General features: G+C 37.0%; 1 protein-coding gene across 1 annotated transcript; it reads left to right on the top strand.

Moving 5' to 3' along the window:
* Nucleotides 1–28: 28 nt before the first annotated feature.
* Nucleotides 29–13,824, top strand: CPSF2 (cleavage and polyadenylation specific factor 2). The gene is made up of 15 exons (XM_033062155.2): nt 29–116; nt 643–828; nt 2,296–2,455; nt 2,540–2,645; nt 4,062–4,191; nt 4,520–4,635; nt 5,185–5,372; nt 5,776–6,066; nt 7,128–7,228; nt 7,564–7,764; nt 8,369–8,521; nt 9,071–9,296; nt 10,542–10,841; nt 11,803–11,937; nt 12,086–13,824. Exons 2-15 carry the CDS (start codon nt 680–682, stop codon nt 12,176–12,178), a joined length of 2,349 nt encoding a protein of 782 aa, XP_032918046.1. The 5' UTR covers nt 29–116; nt 643–679; the 3' UTR covers nt 12,179–13,824.
* The last annotated feature ends 11,060 nt before the right edge of the window (nt 13,825–24,884 follow it).

Genomic DNA, 24,884 nt, shown 5'->3' with positions numbered 1-24,884 from the left:
CCCCGGCGGGCTCGCGGTGGTGCCGCCCGCCACCCTTCCGCCTGCTGCCCCTCCTCCCCGTCTCCCGCAAGATGGCGGCGAGCGCGGCGCGGGCTGGGGGTGGTTGAGGGTGGCAGGTATCGGCTCTTTCACATCATGCTCCTCTTCCCCTTGTTCTCCTCGCTTCGGACTGGCGTGAGCTCAGGGCTCGCCCCCGTGACGCCGTCCCTGCATGGCGAGACTCGTTCCGTCAGGCCAGGCCCGGGTGCCGGGGCCCGGTGGGCGCTGGAGCCCCGGAACCCCCGGCCCTCCCGCGCTGTGCCCCTGCTCGGGCAGGCCCTGGGTGCCAGGGGCCGCGGCCCTGGATGTGCCATCTCTGGGTGCCCTAGTTCAGCCCCGTGGAGCTGCTGTTAACTGCATTGCTCCTAGGGATCCTTTAAAAATGATTCTTAATGCATATTGTAGAAAATTAACCCCCTCTCTTTCTAATAAGACCTGCAACAGCAGAATGTTAATATCTGAGACTTAATTGGTATCGAGCAGCTGTATTGAAGAGTATTAACACAGTTAGCCTGCTTATTTTCAGAAATAACGTGAAGCTAGATATAAGTAAATGGAATTTTTCTTTGTGTCAGTCAATGAAACATTTTGTCGCCCATTCAGATTAGTTCTTTTGGAGAGTAAAGACTTGGAGAGGAAAATGACATCGATTATCAAGTTGACTACGCTCTCGGGCGTGCAGGAGGAATCTGCCCTTTGCTATCTGTTGCAAGTAGATGAGTTTCGTTTTCTTTTGGACTGTGGTTGGGATGAGAACTTTTCTATGGATATTATTGATTCTCTGAGGAAGTAAGTAGTTCAGTTCATACACTTTTTTTTAAAAATAGGTCTTGGTCTGTCTTGAAAGTTTTCAAAATTCCATGCAGTGGTATAATGTATGGTGTTGCTAAATGCAGAATTGTTCCTTTTTTTTGTTTTGTTTTGTGTATGTTTTATATGAAGGGAATCACACTGCTGAAACATTTCCCGCAAAATCTTGTGATTTTTTTTCTTGTCAGTCCAGTGAGATGTCTCTCTTAATTGAAATTCAAACTGTTCCGCGTTTGTTTTGGCTTGGATGATTTGTTCGTTTTTTATTGTCATAAATGTGACATGGTTTAGGGGAGACTGACCTTGACTCTCAAGTAGTTTGGAATAGTTAATTAAATGGGAGAGGAAGCCTTTGTGTATGTAGGCTGAATACAAAGCAGTTCAACTCTTGGCTCTTGTTTTAAGTTGAATAGACTGTGAGGAAAACACCTTCTGTCAGGACAGCAGCCCTGGAAAGGGAAAAAACCCCTCCAAACCAAAATCTGTCTAGACTTTAATACTGAACTTCTGCTGGTACAGCAAGGAGCTGTGCTGATTGCCAAGTTGGGACTGAAACATGGAAATTTGGGAAAGAAACTGAGCTTTTTTATACTAATTTTATAGTATTGATACACTTGCAGTGTTTGAAATCTTTTAGTGAGGATTGTTGGTACTAAGAATAATTCATAAAATTTTTTCAAGTGTCTTATCTAAGAAGTGATTTTATAAAATTCCATTTTTCATAACAGCCATCAAGAAGAATGTGTGTGCCCCACTTACTGTGCAAGGGAACAAAAATCTGCCAGTCCAGCTTGTATTTTCATTTGTTACATATGTTTTATGCCCTCAAGTTTTTCAATTATGATCTGTAGAAAGGCTTTAGTCAAAGTTCTAATTTTATGCAACACTTTGCAAGGAAAAAAAAAAGTTTTTAAGTGAAATAAGATTCCTCAAACTGATGTGCCACTTTTCTTAAATGATATGTTTGAGCTTTTCTGTATTTAAAGAAATATATTTTGATTTGATCTTTATCAGTTTAAGGATTGTTGTGTCCTTGGTCCTGTTACTTGGTCACTTTCATCAGAAAAAAAAGTTGTAGTCTGTTTTGGGGTGTATAAGCAATTTGTAGCACACCTGTACTGGTAATATTTTTGGTCCCTCAGTTAATTTACTTTCTGGTGTCTGCATATATACTAAGGTCTTTTTCATCAGGAGTTCGATGTGAAACTTATATCCTCAGATCTTAAAGTTAGCTTTTTGAAATCACTTGGGCTTTAAGTACCTGAACATTAGGAAACACCTATAAGTTTTAATTATGATTTTTAAAACTGCCCCAAACCTTGAAGGGCTTAAGTTTCATTGTTTGGCTTTCAGATTGTGGATGTATTCTCAAAATAGCCCTAGCAGGAAATATACAAAATCATACAGAATTCCTTTCAGTGGCTTTTGTTGACCCTCTTTTTATAGGCATGTACACCAGGTTGATGCTGTTCTGCTTTCCCACCCTGACCCTCTACACCTTGGTGCACTTCCATATGCAGTTGGAAAAATGGGATTGAATTGTGCCATTTATGCAACTATTCCTGTATATAAAATGGGACAGATGTTTATGTATGATCTCTACCAGGTATGTTTAAGTTGATATTTTCATACACAACGTTTTTGGTATGGTGGAGTGTTTGAATGCTCTGTACCTCTTTGTTTGTTTCAGTCCCGCCACAACACTGAAGATTTCACACTCTTTACATTGGATGATGTAGATGCAGCCTTTGATAAGATACAACAGCTGAAGTTTTCTCAGATTGTGAACTTAAAAGGTAAAGTTGTCACCAAAGCCTCAAAAAATTACTTTCAGTGAAAGTAGTTAAGAGTTAAAGTAATTTTTTAAAAGGGACTGAGTTCTGAAATACTGTGTGATTTGCAGTGCTGAATTCATTAGCCTCATGTCAGTCTGTATCAATTGTCTCAGCAATTGTATTTAGAAATGGATGTTTGCTTCTCTTCGGTGTTTTTGTAACTTTTCTTGGCATTTACTGATGTCTGTTAAAAGTATTTACTTACATCTAGTGGTAGATACCTCAGAACTCTTCATAACCAGTAACACAAGAGAAAGCTTTCTAGAGCAGGTTGCAGAGATGAAGTTACAGCATGTGCTGATTTAATGGGGAGATCTTTAGTGACTCAGATCATACTCAGTGCAGTGTATTGCTGGGACCTGTGAGAATCAGCAGCTTTCCACTTGTGTTGAATGTAAAGATCAGAGTAAAATAAAAATTCTCTTCTTGAACAGAGACACATACAAGCTGATCATCAGCAGTTTGTTTTTGGAGTGCAGTATTTTACAGGTTCATGAATAGTGCTGCCAAAATACTTGCCTTCTTATTTGGAAAATGGAAAGAGGGTGTTGTCCTTGAAAGACTGTTGGCCCCTTTTTGAGATAGTTGTAGCAAAGCAATGTCTGCCCTGGCAATTTTTACATCTCAAGAGTAATTTTAGTGTACAGCTTTTTTAAAACAACCAACCTATTTTATATTTAATGGAGGTGATTTGAAAAGACTTGATGGAGGCATTTAAGAAGATAATGTGTGTTTCTGTGCACTTCATGCAGCAGCATCAGTGAGTAATGGTTGTGGGTGGTCTTATTTTAATCTGACAAAGATGCAGGCTGGTATCAATGAAAGGGAGCAACAGTGCATTTGAAAAATGCATTAGATGCTGAAAAGTTCTGTCATTCTTGACTGCAGCACATGAACAACTTTTCTGCTATGGTTTGTCATTCTGGAAAGCTTCCAGTTTGTGTACTTTATATAAGTTTTCCTAAGTGTCTCAGAAGTGAATGATATAGTAAACATTTAGTGTTGCCCCAGAGAGTATCCTGGCTTTTATCGTTGTACTTGCTTTCTTGTGATATGTTTTTCGTATAATTTACTGTTATTTATGTCTATAGTTACAGGAGCTCTGCAGCGCCTTTGAGTATCAGTGGGAGGTGGAGGGAAGAAGTGATCTTTGCTTTAGTTTCTTTATTCTGGAGGAAATATAAAAGTGAATTGCAAAATATTTTGACTTTACTGGTTAGATGGGAAGGACAGATATTACTGCCTTTTCATACTTAATTTGAGTTTTTTTCTCAGTAGTAATTTAGGCATTCAGTTGTTTAAAAGTCTCTTATCTCTTGTTTAGAGTAATGGATTTTAATATGTGTAATCTACATAAAATTCTGAAAACCTTTGTAGGCAAAGGACATGGTTTGTCAATCACACCTTTGCCAGCTGGCCACATGATTGGAGGCACAATTTGGAAGATTGTCAAGGATGGGGAGGAAGAAATTGTTTATGCTGTTGATTTCAACCACAAGAGGGAGATGTAAGTTCAACATTGTAATGTATAGTTCTTAGCAGTGTTAGGTGTGTATCATTTAGTGGGTGATAAAGATGTGTGGAAGCAGAAGTGCATTTCCAGTTCTAATAAGACCACTAATTTCATTTGCATCCAGATTAATCAGTTTGAAGCAAACATTAGCTCTGGGTTTCTTTATTCCATTCATTTTTATTAATTAGTAAATTTGAAGCAGGAAGCATTCAGCAGCTGAGTAGTTTAGTTTCTGTACATGCAAATATCTGGAATCTAGCTGTCTTATTTTTTCTTGTAAAACAGAAATGCAAAAAAGTGAGATTTTTCCTTTTTTCCACAGCCATCTGAATGGATGTTCCTTGGAAATGTTGAGCAGGCCTTCATTGCTTATTACAGATTCATTTAATGCTACTTATGTACAACCCAGGAGGAAGCAAAGGGATGAACAGCTGCTGAGTATGTATTGTTTGGGCTTCAAAAATATCAGTAATGTGATTTATTAGCCACTGTAAATTATTTTTCTATGAGAAATTCATCAGCATTTAAGCTTAAGAACCCTTATTAAAATGTAACAAGTTTTGAATTACTCTTTTGTGTTGCTACTGATCCTGTGAGTTAGATGTTTTCCTAACAACAATGAACCATATTTGAAAACAGGGTGTTTTACCCAGTATCCTTAAATCTCTTCAGGGATTTTTCAATTACCTTCCTCAGCACTTTATTTTTTAAACTCAATTTTCTGTTGTTTTTTAATGAAAAAAAAACCCAACAAAAAAAAGAAATACCAAGACAAAAAGATCGTCAGAGCTACTGATAAAACTCCAGCTCCCTTTAATTTTGGTGGAAGTGTGGATTTGGATCTCTTCTGATGTTTCATTTGTTTCTGTGCTCAGTATACTGTTGCTAGTGTGATATAACAAAAAAAAAATCCAAGCCACACCACAAACCTTCTAACTTTGGTTCAAAGTATAAGTAGGTTTTTGTTTTGTTTTTAATTCTTTTTAGCTAATGTTTTGGAGACATTACGAGGTGATGGAAATGTATTAATAGCCGTGGATACAGCAGGCAGAGTTCTGGAACTTGCTCAGCTTCTTGATCAGATCTGGAGAACAAAAGATGCAGGATTAGGAGTCTACTCTCTGGCACTTTTGAATAATGTCAGCTACAATGTAGTGGAGTTCTCTAAATCACAGGTTTGTTTTGATTTTAAAATCCAATTATGAAGAGTAAAGGAATATTTATGCAAAAGCTTTTCTTTTTAATGGTAAAAAATAGCAAAATACTGGGGGAATGTCCTTATTCTGTAGTGCATGTTTGTGTCTCAGCTATTTTGGTCAACTAACACAGCATCCAGTTGTGACAGTGGGCATGTTTCTTGGTACTGATTTATGTTTTTATGATGACTTGTTAGCATAGTTTATAGATGTTAAAAAAGAGAACTTGTTTCAGTGTTGGTTGTGCTCAACATTATTTCTACACCTGCTGAGAAATACTGAAGTAATCATGAATATGTTGCATCCTGTACTTCATATCAAGCTTGTACTGTTGAAGAACTTGTATTTGTATAGATAACTTTCTCTAAAATACATATTTTAGGTTGAATGGATGAGTGACAAGTTGATGAGGTGCTTTGAGGACAAGAGAAACAACCCTTTTCAGTTCCGCCATCTCTCCTTATGTCACAGTCTGTCTGATCTGGCTCGAGTGCCTAGTCCAAAGGTTGTTCTTGCCAGTCAGCCTGACTTGGAGTGTGGGTTTTCTAGAGATCTTTTCATTCAGTGGTGCCAGGATTCCAAAAACTCTGTAATTTTAACTTACCGCACTACACCTGGAACATTAGCACGATTCCTGATTGATAATCCTTCTGAAAAAGTTATAGATATTGAGGTAAGAGTTGTCTGTAAAGCTACAAGTTTTTATTGTGGGCCATCTGGGATCATGTGGGCAAAACTGAACATAGTTTCCTTTTTGATCTTCTGGAAATGCTTGTAGTGGTGGAGAGAAACCTGAAATCAGTTATGTTGCATATTTTTCAAATTGTGGATAAATTTACATAAGAATAGGTCTCCTACTGAGAACTGCAAAATACTTTTTCATGGTGTGGCAAAATTATTAGAGCTGAGCATGAAGTATTTATTTTTAGACAAGTCTTTCCTTTGTGTTTCTATTATAGTAGAAAAAAGTCTGCTTGCAGTTGATGTGCAGATCACCACATATGATGGGTTAGTCTTACTGGAATATTCTCCTGGTTTGGATGAGGGCAGAATCAAGTCAAATTAGTATAATATATCCCAACAGGATTAGAAAGATAAGCAAATACTGGGAATTAGGAGATAATTAATTGCTATTCATGCTTTCAAATTGTTTTCAATAATCTGTACACCTGTGTCTACTTCTTTCTGGTGCACATTGTTAATTTATGGAAGTCCCCTGTGATTGCAGTGATAATTTCAATACTGATGATGCAGCTTTATTTTGGTTATGGATTGCACTGAAATAATTGAATTACGGTATGAGATTATTACTAGAATTCAGTTTATTCAAAGTGACCTGTACTCAGAAAACAAGAAATAAAATCTACCATTCTTTTGCCAGCTAGTATGACTTTACTAGGTTCTTCTGGTTTGATGTTAATGAAAGAAAAACTAAAAAAACTGCTCATCTAAGAGTATTTGCCTTCACATATTGGAGAGATATATCCTGAAGACATTTTCAGAAATTTTTAGAAAGCTTAGTCCATTTTAATATTTTTAGAAATGCTTTCATTTAAAGTAGACTGTACAAATTGACACTACCATGATGTTGCGATGCTGTATTCTTGTATATGGCATAAAATTTATACTTGCCCTCAGTATCTAAGGATAAATATTTATGTCAGTGGCATATAGGAGAAGTATTAAAGTTTTGTCAGCTACTCACAGTGATATTAATTTTAATTCTGTCTGCAGTTGAGAAAACGTGTCAAGTTGGAAGGAAAAGAACTTGAAGAATACCTAGAAAAGGAGAAACTAAAGAAAGAGGCAGCTAAGAAGTTAGAGCAGTCCAAAGAGTAAGTATGTTTGCTCATTCTGCTGTTATGATTAGAGTTGAGATTTCAGTGTGATTATTCTGCTCCTTCAACTCTTTTCAGGCCTAAATGAAAATTAGAGTTTTGGTAGCCTTGTCTGAAGGCCCTGAGGAATTAGGAGTGGTTTTCCTTAGTCTGTTGTTCCAATAGACCCAAATGCATCTGCCATTTGACTGTGAGCTCTTTCTCAGATACATAAACTGCCCTTGGCCTTGGTTAGTGTTATGTCAGCTGTTATTTTGTAGTCCATGTGTTTATGTAATATGAAATCTGAAGAAAAAAAAGAAGTGCTAGGTTTTTTTGGAATGTCATTTCAGGGCAGATATTGATTCCAGTGATGAGAGTGATGCTGAAGAGGATATTGATCAGCCGACTTTGCATAAGACTAAGCATGATTTGATGATGAAAGGTGAAGGGAGCCGGAAAGGAAGCTTCTTCAAACAGGCAAAAAAATCTTATCCAATGTTTCCAGCTCCTGAAGAAAGAATTAAATGGGATGAATATGGTGAAATTATCAAGTATGTGGTGGTAATGTATACTAACACAACAGCTATGAAATAATCAAAAACTGGAAGGAATAAAATTCACCGTTTTGTCTCTTTCACAACATTGCTCTGTGCTCTTCGAACTGCTAAGTCTTACAGAAAGCTTATGATAAGGATTGAAGCTGCAGAGTGCTAATCCTTGACCTGTGTTCACACCTCTCAGAATGTATTTTCACTCGTGTCTTCTTTTTTATTAATCTTTTGAGACAGAAGATTTTAAATTCTTTTAACTGTTTGTCTGTTTTAAATTTCATCTGTTGTTAAATTTGTGAGGTGAGAGAACACTGTTCATCCTAACAAAATTTAGTGATATTTGTCAGCTTTGCATAAGGAATACTTGCTAGAAATCCTCAATTAGCTAGTATTTTCTAAGTTATTCAAGTTATTTTTTAAGATAGGAAGGTCATGTTTTCCAAACCAGCTCTGTTCAAGTATGGAAATATTTGGCAGGTGTAGTAAAATTGCTACCAATAACAGTTACAAAAAAATCCTAGTAGTAATAATCACTGCTGTTTGTTTTTATATTAGGTAGTGCTTTGGTTTTACTCTAAAAAGCAAAATGCCTTTCATTCTTTAGACCTGAGGATTTTCTAGTTCCAGAACTTCAAGCAACAGAAGAAGAAAAAAGCAAATTAGAGTCTGGTTTGACAAATGGAGAGGAGCCTATGGACCAGGATTTATCAGATGTTCCTACCAAATGTATTTCTGCAACAGAATCCATGGAAATTAAGTGAGTGACTTTGTTCTTCTCAGTTCTGCTAGAACAGTGTACAGTGTAAATTGGGTAAAAGGCTGGCTTGGATTTAAGAAAGTAAGAAAGGACTTGATTTTTGTTTATATTTTTCCCCAAGCTAAGTTGTATTTTACTAGTCTTTCTGGGAGCACAGAACAGTCTTATGGTTCCCCACTCTTGAGAAATTTGGTTTGTTTCCTGTCTTATGGAGACAACTGGAAGAGATAGAAGAAATTATACAATAGCATGTTAGCATAGAGACTTAAATATGTTTTGTTAAAAGGATAATATATTCAAATATGCTTATTTAATGGATAACTTGCTTTTTTTATAACTATGTAAATGAATTTTGTGAATGTATAGTGTTGGATACACATATACTAATATTTTACAGCTATATTTTAGAGATCCATAATATGCCTTGTGCTGACAGCTTTTGTTGATGTACAATAATTGAAAAATATCTTAATGAAGTATTTTGGGGCACTCAAAGGTTTAATCTTTTAAACTAAAACATATTATTCTTGGGTTTTTAATTCGAACTAGAGCCAGAGTTACATACATTGACTATGAGGGACGTTCAGACGGGGACTCAATTAAAAAAATTATTAACCAAATGAAACCAAGACAACTGGTCATTGTCCATGGACCACCTGAGGCCAGTCAGGACCTTGCAGAATGTTGCAGAGCTTTTGGTGGAAAAGATATTAAAGTTTACATGCCCAAACTTCATGAAACTGTAGATGCTACAAGTGAAACTCACATTTACCAGGTAAGGTACTGGAATCTTCTAGTTGTATAACTGCTATGGACTGTGGTAGATCTGTATGAGCAGAGGTTATGATAACGTATCACTGTGTGTTAGCCATTGAATTAAATGCAATATATTAAGTTCTAAAATAGAAAGCTGGAATAGCTTGTGTGAATTATGTGAAAATTATGTATGGTCTCAATTAAATTTTTGAAGTTGTTTTGAGGAAAGTCTCCCACAAACACTTTTTGCAGTAGTCCTCCATTTGTTTGGTTTTTTCTAAGTTTAATACAAAATAGAAAAACATTGGTAGAATTGAAAGAGGTAAAGAGGTACTTCTGTTTCTTTCCAGAGAAAAACCTATTACCCTCTAGAAACTAGAAAATTCCAGTTATTAAAAATCATCTAGTTATGACAGCCTTCAAACAGCATGTTTTCTGCATGTGTTTTATTGGTTGTTTGGTTTGGAATTTTTTTGTTTGTTTTTTATGGCTATGTGAGTTGCTAGTTTGTAAGAAATGACCCAGGAGAAGTGCAGTGGCGTTGTTGAATTCGAAAATAATAGATGAGTGAAGTGTCAGTGTCACAGTATCATTTGAGTGGGCTGTGCTGCACATGGGTAGGTAGCTGGTGGTTGTATCTTTCACATAGTTGCAGCCTTGATTGCGATATGGGAATCGTGGACCTTCTGATGTGGGTAACAATCTCTTAAGAGTAGAGCTTTATTTAGAGAATTAAAGTCCCAGAATCCACCAGAGGAATCAGGGTAAGGGCACTTAAAAGTCTTATATTTACAACATCCTTTCTTACAATAAAATAGTAATTACAAATTTTTTTTTGAGGGTTGAAATTTTGAACTGTTACACTCAGGGTACTGGTGATCTCTAGAAGCTTTCTCTGAAGTTGCTGAGACCAACTGAGGAACAACTCGGCTGCAGAAAGGTTTCTGGTTTTTAAAAGGAAATTATTGCTCTTGCTGTAAATTTAAGTAATGTTTGCAGTTCTATAGATTCTTTTTTTTATTGTAGCCAATATGGGAAAGGTGTTGACGTCTGCTACTTTTTAAGTTGAGATATGAGTATTCCACATATTAAATTTTAAAGTATTTTGCCTTGCTGATACCAATTCCATCCTTTCTCTCCACAATAGTGCATGAATCAAACCCATTGGAAAGATGACAAAGAGAAACTTGCTAATCTTTAAAGTTTGAAGTAAGACCTGTCTTTTCTGTGAAACTAATAACACTTTTATTTTTGTGCAACCCAGGTCAGGTTGAAAGACTCTCTTGTCAGCTCTCTTCAGTTCTGTAAAGCCAAGGATGCTGAGTTGGCTTGGATAGATGGTGTTCTGGACATGAGGGTTTCAAAAGTGGATACTGGCGTTATTTTGGAAGAGGGAGAGTTGAGGGAAGATGAAGACTTAGAGATGCAAGTGGATGTGCCTTCTTCAGACTCGAGTGTGATTGCACAACAAAAGGCCATGAAAAGCCTCTTTGGTGATGATGACAAGGAGATGTGTGAGGAGAGTGAGATCATTCCTACTTTGGAACCTCTGCCACCTCATGAGGTACAGTAATGATGCTGGTCTGGATTTCTTTTATGAATACCTCTATATTAATTTGGGTTTTTTTCACATGCATAGCGGTTGATACTGTGATCTTACTCAAATGAAAGCCTAACTGAAACCGTGTTTTCGTGTTTGGGTTTCTCTTTGTTAAACCCAGTACTGTTCATTGTTCAGCTTTTATGCTTTTCAATGAGGATAATCTTCTGCATCTATTAACAGTGCCTAGCATACAGTACCACGTATTTATGAAATAAGATTTTAATTAGTGTGTCATCTGTAATTAGTACTTGCAGATAGAGAAATCGGTGTTACTCACTTCTGGATTTTATTATGTTTTATTGATGCTACAGAAAATACTTCATATACTTGAGATACAGATCTTTGACATTCATATGTCTGCTTCTATAGCAGTGATTTGAGAGTTCATTAAATTTATCTTTTCTGTAAATTTACCCTAATTCCTGAAATACTTCACATTTTAGGAGATATTATTTTATCTTTTTGTTGAATGATTCCAGTGGCTTTTAATCCTAGAGTTGCTTTTTAAGATTCTCTTTTTCACAGTCTTAAATATAGTCTGTTGTGGGAGCTAGAGAACTGTGGAGACAACTCTGAAGTCTGTTCAGATTCATGGCAATCATCATAGCACCCTGTACCTGATCAGCAGTACTGCTCACCGCAGCTCAGTCCCTAGCATAGATAGCATGGCTTGGAAGAACGATCTTCATTGTAGCTTTCTATTTGTCTTCAATATGTGAGCAAAGAAAAAACTTCTGCTTTTTGTGATATGTAACTTCTAAGCCTTTTCTGTCCTGAAGATGTATTGCTGCAGGTGAACAGAAATAGAACCAATTTAGAGTCCTAAAGTCTTGGCTGCACTGCTGCCTATGCACTAATGAGATCTTTGGAAAAGTGGAAAGTGTTAAACAGAAGTAGTAAAATTCTGTGTGTTGTTTTGAAGGTTCTTGGACATCAGTCTGTGTTTATGAATGAGCCAAGACTCTCTGACTTCAAGCAGGTTCTCTTGCGGGAAGGTATACAGGCTGAATTTGTTGGAGGAGTGCTTGTGTGCAACAACCTGGTGGCTGTCCGCAGGGTAGGTGTTATGTGTTTTAATCTCTTTGGCAAATAATGTTATAAAATAATAGATATTATTTTAGTCATAAATAAAATAGTATTTTAGTAATAAAAAAAAATTATCATTAGTGTAAAGATAATGAATTGAAACATGTCTTTTGTTTCAGACTGAAACAGGGCGTATTGGATTGGAAGGCTGCCTCTGCCAGGATTTCTTTAGGATAAGAGACCTTTTATACGAGCAATATGCTATTGTCTAAGAAAAGTGCTGCAAAGGTGTTCTCACTTGAACTTTTACGGAAAATGGAGGTTTCTCCCAGTTCTGACTTTTTGTAGTTTTCTAATTTATACAGGGGAAACCTAATTCATACAGAACAGTTAGCTGCCATGAACATGTAAGTAACTGCTACTGTTGTTCATAAATTTGTTGGTACATTCCATGTAGTTGAATCTTAAACTGTTACAACTTGGCATCTCCCACATAACACATTATAAATGAGTTTATGACTATAAACACTTCTCAGGAAAGGTTCAATTTGTCAGGGCATGTTTTGGTTTCACAGGTTTCCTGTCAGAGTACGAAACATGTAAAAGTCATTCTTTTGTTCTAAAATAAGATGGGATAAAGAACTTTGGTTTCTTTGGTTTTGTTAGTTTTGGTTTCTGAGTGTTTTTTTTGGTTTCAGTTGCTTGGGGGATTTTTAGTAAATTTGATTATGGGAACAGTCTCAAATATTTTCCTCTCTTTCTTTTAAATTGATGTTAGTTGAAGTACATTATTAACAGCCCACTTAAAGCTAGACTGCCTGAAGTTTCCCCAGTGTTAATCTGGCTGTGTCTTAACGCTGTATCTGTTCCATCTTACTGATTTGTTCTGAAACAGCACTTCATATTCTAATCTGCAGGATAAAAAATTACTTGGGCAAATACTCTAAGAAGATTGGATGATGTTTTCAGGCGGTTTAAAATGCAGTAATTATGTTTCAGAGTAACTTCTGCACAAACTTACAGAATTTGTAACTCCTTGCAAAATTACGCCAATTGTAAAACCTTTCCTGACTTCTGATTCTAATATTTGTCAAAGTCTAAAGCCTTTATCCATGCACTGCTGTTTGTTCAGAGTGCTATGAGCGAAGTTCAGTAAGATCTTTTCTCTGGAAATCTGAGTTCACATGATATATTTAATAATTTTGTGCCATGTTCTGTTCTAGCTGACAGTGAGACTTATTGTAGCTGCTGATGCTAGGAATTTACCTTACTATTAGGTAAGGATAAACACAGTTTTAAGTTCATTAATTTCTCAGAAATTAACTTATGAAAACAAATGGCCTCTTGAGTTTATTTAATCGTTTTCTCCCCTGTCCATGTGTGAAACACCAGCTTTGGCAGTGGAGGGTTGTTTGCTTTTTGCATAAAACAGCAATGTAATATATGCTCTTTGTGTGTATGCTCAAATAAAAGCTTTTGAAAAAGTGGCAAAAAATAGCCCTGTGGGCTATCAGTGGAAAGATAATTTACTTTGCAATTCATTCTCAACAAAAATTTTCTATCTGATCTACATACCATTCTGTTTAAAATAATAGTTTAAAAGTAAGACTCCATTAAACATTTGATAGAACTATATACTAGAAATGTAAAAAACTTGAAAATATAATACTGAGTGAAAATGTATTTTCTTACACAAAATCTAGGGATGACTAGACAGCTGAATGTAGTGGGGTTTTTCCTTAACAGTCTGGAAAAATGTGTTTCCCTTATTGACAACCAGAACTCCATAGAAATGCTCTGGTTTTGTAGCAATGTTACGTAAATCTATATGATGCTGCATACTTGTTGCTGAGTACTATTGTATTACCACTGTTGCTGATACTAGTGAACTTTTATAAAGTTACTTCGTACATAGTCATATTGGCCTTAGGACTTTTACCTTGAGGGTTTATGATGGGAATGGATCACTCACACCTGCATGGAATTTATTGATAAAGAAAAAAACCCCTTAGGAAGTCAAAATAGTGCTGTTTTTAAAAAAAGGATAAAGACAACACAACGGGATCATAAACCTTTCTGTCAGTTTTGTTTTTAAAACCAACTGATACAAATTCAGCTGAAGTGTTATCAGTCACTAAATTCTAGTGTGTGCTGACAGAGAATCCTAAATAGTGCCATCACTGAGGAAAAGGCTCAAGTGTGAGTAAAACAGCTGACTTCTCATTTTGGTCTATTCAGCATGCATGTGGCTGAAGTGTGAAACGAGACCTAGGAAGCTGACATGCAAGTTTCACTCTCAGCTGAGTGCTGGGACTGGAGTTCTGGAGTGTGTAGAAAGTGTATCGCGGGCTGCAGTGGTGCTGTGGGGCAGGTGTGCTCCTCAGCTGGGCATTCAGTGCTTGTAAAGCACCTGAAGCCAATGCCATTTCATTTTGCCTATTCTACCGTCAATTCCCTGGTATGTTCTTAACTATGATTTGCTTTAGACAGTAATTGAACTTCACTGTGTAATTTTCAGAGTTACTGGCCCGATTCTTGTTTTTATCTGAGCTAAAAGATTAATATCCCCTTACCTTCACAAAATGTCAGTACTGCTGTGAACCATAAGTTGTATTTTCGGGCTTCTACATTTTCTTCATTAGCAGTAAAAGTTTAAGAAAGAGTACCATTTCTTATTCTGTGCTCTGTTGCTCCTGAGGGTAAGAATATTAACTTCAAACCCAGTTTTGGTGTTCACCAGTTAAAAATATTTCCTTCCAGAGCTCCTGGATAGTTCAGATTCCTCAGATAAGAAGAGTAGAGGGTATGTGGAGACACAGGAAAGGTGGAAACTTGCCTTCTTCCATCCCCCAAGTCTGTAGTACTTGTGGGAAAATCCTAGCTTTTGTAGTTTCTTTTTCCTGTACTTATGTAGTAGAATGCAAAGACATGTTCTAAAACATTCAGGGAATGAAGAAGCAGAACTCTAGTAATAAAAAATTAATTCTAGCATTAATTATTATGCTGTTCCTATTTAGAAAACATAGCTTTACCCTGAGTTAAGTAACATTGTTTGTAACAATTTAATTTTTAATTGTTTTACTTTGACAATATGGGCTGGAGGCAAAGTGAAGCTGAAGTCTTCTCTGTCCTTGAACAATATTTAAATTTAACCAGATCCACTTCTCAAAATACACTATTAATGGAAAGGTAGGATACTCAGCCTTCTGTCAGAGTAATGGTCTTGTGAGAGCATTTGAGATCTACTTGCTGCTACAACTCACTTGGAAATGTAGGAATTTTCCCATATCTCTCTACTAGCTTTTAATTGTAATTCAAATGCTATTCATTAGGAATTAATGAGCAGAGACATGCACCCTCCAATTAAAATAATTGTTCTAGATGGTTGTACCCTAAAATACTTGTTTTATATAGGATCAAGATTTATTTGGTAAGGAATGGCATGAATATTAATTAGTACTAGTACTTCAGGTAGGAAAGGGGAGTGTATTTCCTGGGGAAAACACTTGAACCTGGTTCTGTACAGGGTTGATTTTTGCAGCAGGAGGGTCATGGCCAGGACTCAGAGGTTATTCCATGCCACCTCAGGTCATTTTACAAGAATGGGGAAGGGATCCCTTCTTGGTAGTAGTCAGCTATTGTTGCTCTGCCTTTGGTGCAGGGGTGAGCAGTCACATGGGAATTGCTCACTTCCCTTGTACACTTTTGTTATTAATGTTGTTGCTGTTACTGCTCATTTTCTTATTTCATTGCTGTTTCTGGTAAATTATTCTTAACTCATGATCTTTACTTTTTGTGACTCCAATTCTTGTCTTCAGCCAATAAGGGAGAAAGGAGGACACATGGGGACAAGTGGGCACATGGTTTGGGGTGTTTTGGTGGGAACACTAAATGGGTAAATACCGTTCCTAAACTGCAAAAACTACTAAAAGTCTGAGTCTTTGTCAAAAGTAGTCTTGCTGTGAGGATCTGAATGTTGCAGGATATTCTGTTTCATTACTTTTAGCAAAGTTTTCATAATTTTGAAAAGGAAGTGCTGGGGAAGATGATATCTTTATCAGATTTGACTAAGACATGTATCTAGTAAACAGAATTGTAGATCTCGATCTGAAAACTGTGTAAGCAACCAATGTTACTTTAAAATGGGATAATGAAACTAGATGTAAATAATCTATTAAATTGTCCACAGACATTTATTTTTAAAAGCACTTTAAATAGTATTAAGTCTTACCTTCTCTTGAGACTCTGATTGGGTAAGAGATACAATTTAAAAAATCAAAATTTTATAGAATCATAGAATGGTTTGGTTTAGAAGGGGCCTTAAAGATCATCTGCTTTCAGTGCTCTGCCATGGGTACTTCAAGTCCTATCCAGCCTGGTCTCGACACTTCCAGAGATGGACCATCCACAACTTCTCTGGGCAACCTCTGCTAGTATGTCACCCCCAGCCATAATGAAGAACTTCTTCCTTGTACTTAATATAAGCCTTCTCTCTTTCAGTTTAAAGCCATTTCCCCTTGTCCTATCACTACTTGCCCTTGTAAAAAAATCTCTCTACAGCTTGTTGCAGCAGACATCCTGTTAGGGGTGGAAATGAGCCAAGACACAGACTCTCACTCAACAATGTGGAAAGGGTCCCACTTTATTCTTCTTTACTGATTAGCCATCCTGTGACTACAGCAAGCTCCTGCTGTAGGGTCCAGCTGCAGACTCCTGCTAGACTGCAAGTATTGGTTTGCAGACTCTGAACACAGGCCTTTACCCAGCTCAGCTATGGCTGCAGGCTCCAACAGCAGGCTCTGACTCCACCCAGACTAGCCCTATAGCAGATCTTTTACTGCAGTAACTCTCTTGCTTATTTCATTTTTCTTTGTGTCTCTTTCTCAGGGCTCTTCTTCCTCCCCAAGGTCCTCTTTCTCCAGACCCTCTGCCTCCAAGATCCTTATGACCAGCCAACCCACCCCTTTTATTACAGTTACCTTCATAAGTCACAGCTGTGACCCATTAAGGGCATGGCTGTTCCTCTTCTTTGGTACTTAGTACAGCTGTGACTTATGGGGATAAGGTTGTCTGCACATATACAAGGCCACCTACATCTACGCAGCTCTCCTGTAGGAGCCTTTTAAGTACTGGAAAGTGCTCTAAGGTTTCCCTAGAGCTTTCTCTTTTCCAGGCTAGACTGCCCCAACTTTCTCAGCCTGCCTTTATGGGAGAGGTGCTCCTGACCATCTTCATGGCCATCTTCTGCAGTTGCTGCAACAGGTCCATGTCCTTCCTGTGCTGAAGAACCTCTCAGAGCTGGATGCAGTGTTTCAGGTGGGGTCTCACCAGAGTGGAGTAGAGGGCAGATCCCCTCCCATGCTCTGCTGCCCAAGCTGCTTAGTATGCAGTCCAGGATACAATTGGCTCTCTGGGTTGTAAGGGAACATTGCTAGATCATGCCCATCCTGCACCACCAGCATTTATTTTGGGAGTCTTGTTGCATGGCTTGTTTAGAGCAAGTACAGAACAGGCTATTTAGCCAGAGTTGAAGTGAGCAGTAATCATCTTTCCAAGAATTTTTTTATTTCTAATGAAGTTGAAATCTTCTATTATAACAGCACAAGCTTTTGTAGAAACTTGTTTCCATGGAGAGTGCTGGAAGGGCAAATATTTAATTGAATTATTTGGATCATCTAAAAGTGCATGATAAGCAGTATATATTGTGAACTGAATGTACATCACACTGCTTGACCAGTATTAACCAAGGGATGGATGAGCTTGTTGTTTCAGATCAACATTAATTATATTCATAAAATTATTAATTCTGTATTGTAAAGGGTGTCTTAGTGTTTTCTGGCAGAGGAGCTCTTGAGGACTGGTTGCAGTTCAGTGGTAAGTGAACTGATCCTTCCTTGCAGCTCTAACACTTCCTCACAGTGGTGAGGAGGAGGAATATAGTTAGAAGTATTTGGGAGATTGTTTCATACAGTGAACTTCAAGTTTTACTGTCTTTGATAGGTTATGTATTACCACTGGGATAAGAAGTAAAAAATCCAAAAAACAAGCCCCCTCCTATTTTAGTAGAAGTTCCAATAAGGCCTGTAGCCGTTTACCTGGAAGATAAGGATATGTGCAAACTCTTACGGTCAGAAGAAACAAGTTTGCTCTATGAGCTTTAAGCAGTAAAAACCTGCCTGTTGTTGTATAATCCTCTCAGGTGATGCAAGCTGGATCTGTGATTCAACATCTGAATGATAATGAGCTAAGCATCTGCCAAAAAGTATAGTTTGTAACTGCAATCTGTCAGTCACCAATTCTGGTAATGAACAAATTCAATTCTTCAGTTGTGCAGGCTTTTCTTAAATATTTTTCATTTTCAGTGTAGCTTTTTAGAAGTGATAAAAACTTCTCTAAAAGCTACTTTTGACAAATGATTGTAAAGAAATTTGCAATGGTGGATATTTCCATTAAAAAATAATACAACCCAAACTGCAAGCTTTCTGTTGAACTTGGCCCAAGGATGATACCAGTTTTTATAAAACTGACTCTGGAAAATTACATGGGAGAATGACGGAGACATTCATCACCAAGCGCTTGCGGTATTTAAGATGTAGAAAATAAAACATAACATTTAATGTCAATAATGATGTCAGAACTTTTTCAAGTAAATAAAAATTTCCATCCTCAAAATGGTGAAGGTTTTTATTTTTAGATGCAACCAAAAATATTTTCTCTTTGTTTGTGGCTAATTAGTTTATAGGAATATGTAGGTGTGAAGAATGAACTCTAGCAACACAGTTGTTAAACAACAGCTCTTGGAGTGGTCGATGTTCAGGTGGTTTCATTGATACCTTCTTGAAGTTGTTACTTAACTCAGTTGCCTTGTCTGCAAAAAGTCTTGTTTAGTTGTCTCACCTGTTCTGAACCATGTTGTGATACACAGCACAGTCATTTACTCAAGTGCTTTACAGCTCTAATATATATCATATGTTAGAATATAAATAAGATCAAAAACTCTAATTTGGAGTGAGGCAGTTTAGATTGCTATGTTCTGGCAAAGAAAAGAGATATTAATAGCCCAGAGGTTGAAAGATAATATTTTATTGTGTTTAAGGTTATAGTTTTATGTAAAACCAACAATTAATCTAATCCAGAGAACTGCTTCCTCTCCAGCTGTTTGTATTTTTGTTTGAAGAACAAAATTATGTCTGACCAGGTATCATACCTTATTTTTCAGTATATTTTATGTTACAGTAGTTGCTTCAAAGTGTGGGGTTTTTAGTCGTTTAAGTCCATCTGTGTAAGTTTTATGGTGTGCTCATTTCAACTGCTATTACCAAAGTTTCTCAAAAATAATCCTGAGGCAGGTAGGTAATATGTCTTTATCAGTAGTAGCACTCAAATTGTGTAGTAAAATTGTATAAGGGGATTTTGAAAAATCCTTGAAAGGAAAAAATGGAACATAGAATCATCACTAAAACTTAGTAGGACTGTCAGCCATTTAATTTCTATTATCTAGGATGCAATGATAGGACCAGGCATCTCAGGAATGCTTGCTGATGTCACTGCAGTGAACTGTCAAAAAAAAAAAAAAAAAGGTCAGTAAAAAAAGGGTTACCCGCATTTACCTAACTAGCCTGTTGCATATGCTTCAATGTGTGAACCTGAAAATGTTTTCATGGTGTGGATTACATATCAAAAAGTGTGATATTGGATGTGATAACATTGCCACTCATTTTGTAATTTTACTGCATGTCTAGGGCAACAGGTATAGCATATCCAAGTAATTATTTCTATTAGGGCAATATTGTATCTTCAGTTGTTTTCAGAGAACTTGTTTAACTTTAATGGAGAAAAAAAAAAAAAGCCCTGAGCATTATGTAATCAATGCTTCCTAAATCATTGGCAGGTGCTCTGCAAGACACAGTAATGAACTTCTCTGAAAAATCATCAGGGAATTACTTTTTCTGCCGTTTTGCAGCTCCTGAAGGAGTTGCACAGCTGGCGGAGCATATTGCCCGTCACCGTGCCAGACTTGGCATTTGAAAGGCTGCCAGATTGCTTTGTGCTGTTTTGCTAGTCATGGATCAGCAGTTTGCAACAGTATGAAGATAAGTAAGCGTTTTATTCTTTGCCCTCTGTAGCATCACGCAAGTTAAAACTGCATTTATAAAGAGTCCAACCTATTTTCTGAACCTACCAGGTACTTAGGTTGCATTACCTGGTTAGAGTAACCTCCATGCTGCAAGAGTCTATAGAGAAGTTATGTTTTGGACATACTCTGGTAAAATTTCTCTAAATATCAATGTTCGGAGTCACACTGCATATCCTGCTTTTCATGTTTTATGTAATTTTATTATGCTTTAGTATTTCTTTCATAATCTCCCTGATTTTACTAATGCACAATATTGCAAAAGCAGTATAAAACTAGTCAACAGACTTTAAATCATTTGTGTATCTCTAAACCTCTTATGCTGATTAAAAGTGTTAAGGCTATTAGTATTTTTTTATGTAACTGGGTCTAAATTTAGTTTCTGTTGCAGTCGAAAAACACACTGATATTGCAAACCATGATCCTAATCTGCTTCCTTTTGGAGTCAGTGGTAACAGTTTTTCAGCACAGCTTTTGCTTTAATAGTTAACAGTGTTTATTGTAGAAATTCAGTGTGACTTTCCATTTTCTGATTTCTTTTTCAGGAGTGTCAAAATACTAATTTTGTTGTGTGGGATATGATTTTATTTACTTCTGGGCATTTTTTAATTTTTGAATTTTTAAAAAGTGATTTGAGTAACCCATAAGTTACTGCTCCATTGGTTGAAATGACAGGACTTAATTAAGTTATTATTTTTCCTTATGTAAAATTCTTCTGCTTCTGGTATGGAGAGGCAAAAAGAAAAATAAATGTTGAACTGGAAGAAGTTGGATAACATGTATGTAGTCCATACCTTCCAAGCTGATTAGCTGTAAAATATCTGCATGACAGTCTCATCCTGTATAACTGCACCTGATGACCATTCTGTGTAGTCTGGTCTAACTGTTTGAATAACCTAATTATTATGAAAAAGTAACTCAGTCATGCCACCACATATTACTGATTTTATTTCCTGCAATACTGTGCACTGCCTTTGGCCAGTGACAGTGTTAATTTCACATGTACACGAGTTTTATTTCATAGGTGACAACTTGATGCAAAAAGCCAGCTTAAAAAATAAAGAAGACTACTGGTGTGGAGGTATTAGAATATCCAGTGAAGGAAATCATAGCTCTGTGTTCAAGGAGCCCATTGGAAAGACTGAACACCTTGAACATTTGAGTAGTAACCTTGCTACTATTTACATATAAAAATGAGTGCCTTTGAGCTTATGTATAGAAATGGGTAATTTACAGTATTTTTTTTAAACACAAAATTGAAGATTGTATTTCTAATATATGTGTGCATGATCTTAAAAGCAGCTAGAGACTGCATTGTATGAGCTGCACGTACAAGTCAGTTAAATACCTAAGAGTACAGCACTTGAGTGCTTCTGGTAATTTTACTCCTACATTGGCAGGACTGTTCTGCTGATCGTTTTCTAAGAAAGTTTCCAAATTATACAGTTATTTTCTGATGCATGAATGGAATTTTCCTTTGCTTGTCAGAACATAGGCTCTAACAATGCTGAAATGGTTCTAAAATAACTCATCTAGTCAGAGGACAATATGTTTTCTTTAAAGTTGAGCATTTCATTGAGACTAGGAAAGGATATCTGCCTTGGTATTCTTGGTTTGGAAATACAGTATTGATGGAATGAAGAAAGAGCTTTAGGCAACTTGCAATGAAGGAGAAATACCAAAACTGTGATGACTTTTCTAGAGAGATGGTGTTCTGCTTTGCTTGGGAGAGTTATGGATGTTTTGTCAATTATTCTCCATAGAATTAAGCATGAGTTTAAGCTGTGGAAAGTTTTAGTGGCTAATTTTTCAGCTTCTGCAAGCCTGTCATGTCAGAAGAATATAATGGTGTATGTTTTTTTCCAGCATGAGACTAGCTTAGGATTATGAACAACATCATAAAGAATTAAATTCATTGATCACACAGCAGAGTCTGCAGGTCTAGGTTTGATGGCTGCAGGTTACTTGTGAAGTGTTCTGTGCAGGGTAATTTATTTGATTTATACTTCAGGTTATGGCTAAGGGCAGGGTTAGGGGCACCAGCTTACAAATGGAATTTTTGTGCAGTCTCATGGGGAGAGAAGCAAAAATGAGGTTTAGTATTGATGACACATATGTAGAAGAGCACTGAAGGCGAATCATGGATATTCTTGGAAACTTCCATCTTATCTGAAACTGGATTGACACCAATAACAAAAAGTTACAAAACTATTTCTTGTCTATTTATAAAGTTTTAATAAATGCAGTGCTCCACTATCACTGTCAGTCTGTATATTTGTTTTGAATATACAGTATTGGTTTTGAATACACAGCTTTGTGTAACTCGTTGGACTAACCGATATTTACTCCTGCTTTTTATTTCATTATATTGATTATACCATTCTTCCACTTAATTATTCATTAGATAGCTCAATCATGTGCAATGTAATTGTACGAAATCCAGAGCTAGAGGGAATTTTATAGCTGGGCTGCTCAATACTGGAAAATCTTTCTTGTGTTAAATTACTTTTCATTATAATGTTGCCTTTCTAAAAAATTCCATGGGCTTTCTGAAATAGTGTTTAAAACAGTGCTAATTTTCAAAGCCTTGACTTCTGATTGCAAGTGCTTTACTGCATCTTCTGTGTATTGTCGCTCTAGATGCAGGGAAATCTCTGAATAGGGTATTAGACTGAAAATCTGCTGCCTGCCTGCCGTATATACAAGTGTAAAATCTCTCTCCTAACAGTGCCACACACTGCTTATTGCACAGAGCTTTGGCTTCTTTCTTATGACTGATGAGAACTGCTGAAATATAGCATTATTTACATTAAATTGAAAATTGTCTTACAACTGCTTTGCTTTGCCTCCAAGGTTTCTTTTTTTTGTCCATCAAATTTGTAGCCCTAGAGGTGGTAAGTAGCTTGTGTCACTAAGCAAGCAGCTGAAATTTAGTAGCAGGGCACCTCTAATACCTAGTGTGATTGGGCATCTATCTATGCTGATAAAATGGTATGTTTTAGGAAAGAGATTGGGGAAAGATGGAAGTGGTCCCTACTTGGCTGACTAATTATATTCCTGTGGCAAATACTTAATTACTTCCTGGATTGTCAGCTTCAGCCTATTTGTGATGTATGTTTTTAATACTCTGCTTTAGCATAACTACCTCCTCTGGGCTTTTTTCTCTTAGTTGGAAGGTAGAAGTGTTCTACTCTATGATCTGCTATGGTGTGTGGGTAGAAGAACACTTGCTCTTTTACTAACACCAGATATATCATGTAGGTGAATAGAAGTCTAGTGCTCCCTTGCTGCATATGGAAAGTGGAGGATGTGATCCAGAACATGAGAAGCTGAGATCTTCCCTTGGTATCATCTGGGTTTCTGCACCACGTCTCCAGGGGTCTCTGTACATCTCTTCCCCTTAGGAGTCTCTGTTTATCCATGGATGATTGTCTCAAATGCCTTTTTTTTTTTTTTTTAAATATATTAGGGGGACTAAGCTTGAGAGAGGAGTACATTAAAGCACCATCCTTGAATTTCTTACTCCAGTTTACAATTTCATACATTCTCGCTCTTTCAGACACCTTCTTGGTTCACTTGGAACACTCAGCAGTTCTGCTTTTTGTTTTTTTTCTGTGAACTGTTTTAGTCAACTCAATGCTTTGTTGTTTCTGCTTTTCTAGTCTTTTCCACTTGTGCCAGTGGCAGTTCTGAAATCAAGCCAAAATTAGGATGTAGAGTCTCAGTAGATCAGAAAGCTTGGGGGTTGTCTTGTAACACTTGTGGGGTATTGACTGTTCATTGAGAGAGCAGTTGCTGTTCTTTGTGGGTTCGTGGATGTCTGTATGAGACAAAGCTGTCCTTGGTTTGAATGCTTCAGTCAATAAATGGGATATTAGAAAGAACAAAATAGAATAGAAATTGTCTGCCCCTGCATTACTACTTGTTCTTTACTGTCTGATTAAACATGCAATTCACTGAATAAACATCTCAATAATACAATCAGAAAATGTGTGGAAGTTACAAAGACTGTCAGTCACTATTTGAAGCATGAAGTTTTTTTCCTTGGTTCTGTTCTTCTGGGAATGAAAAACATGTCTGATTTTCTATGACTTTTAGTAAAATTTGATGGGCAGAACTTTTCAGAATATTGCATTCCTGAAAATAATAATGCTTTCTTGAATGGTGAAATATGAAGGAGGTTCTAGATATTTTTGAGTGCTTTTCATCATATCCAGAAGCTGGAGAAATAACTAATTTTGGAGTCCTCTTGGCTAGTTACTACTAGCTACCACATTAAAAGAATGTGGTAGAACACATTGCAATTCAGAGGTGAAAAGTACATTCTCCTGCAATTGTCAGATGAAAGTAAGCAAAGAATTTCAGTGGAAACACTCTGTGCCTGTCATGTGTTTGGAAAGAATTCCCAATACAGATGCAACTGCAAGCCTTTTTGATGGTTGAAAAATTGAAACAAAAAAGAAGAAAAGGCTGAATTTGTGATACAAGCTGGCTGGAAATCAAAGCTGGTATGGCTGATATTAGTGAAGACCAATCCTTTGTCCTAGAAACCCAGTTCATATGTCTAGGCTGTGTGTTTGTGTGATGTTTTGCCTGCCACGTTCACCTGCCTGGTTCCAGGTTCTGTGCTCTATTACATGCAGCACCATCAAGACCCAAAGTCTGCATTTGTGGCTGCAGGGCACATGTTGTGTCTCAGGGTGGTCTGAGGCTGGAGCTTCGAAGGCCAAAGGACATTGATGATGCAGTTCACTGTGCACATCAAGGAAGCTTCTTGGAAAAGCAGAATGTTTGTGTGTCTCTGGTCCAAATAAAGTCTCTTTTCAGGAAAGTACATTATTGGA

Source organism: Catharus ustulatus, chromosome 6 (genome assembly GCF_009819885.2).
Source record: "Catharus ustulatus isolate bCatUst1 chromosome 6, bCatUst1.pri.v2, whole genome shotgun sequence".
Lineage (NCBI taxonomy): Eukaryota > Metazoa > Chordata > Aves > Passeriformes > Turdidae > Catharus > Catharus ustulatus.
Note: the sequence above shows the minus strand (reverse complement) of the source record. Positions and strands in the feature narration are given on the sequence as shown.

What these genes read in the sequence shown, in the direction of transcription:
- CPSF2 (XM_033062155.2), top strand. Translation starts at nt 680, where the DNA reads ATGACATCGATTATCAAGTTGACTACGCTCTCGGGCGTGCAGGAGGAA. An exon ending in AAAAAGTTATAGATATTGAG is followed by an intron (nt 6,067 to 7,127) that starts GTAAGAGTTGTC and finishes TTCTGTCTGCAG; the next exon opens with TTGAGAAAACGTGTCAAGTT. An exon ending in ACAGAATCCATGGAAATTAA is followed by an intron (nt 8,522 to 9,070) that starts GTGAGTGACTTT and finishes AATTCGAACTAG; the next exon opens with AGCCAGAGTTACATACATTG.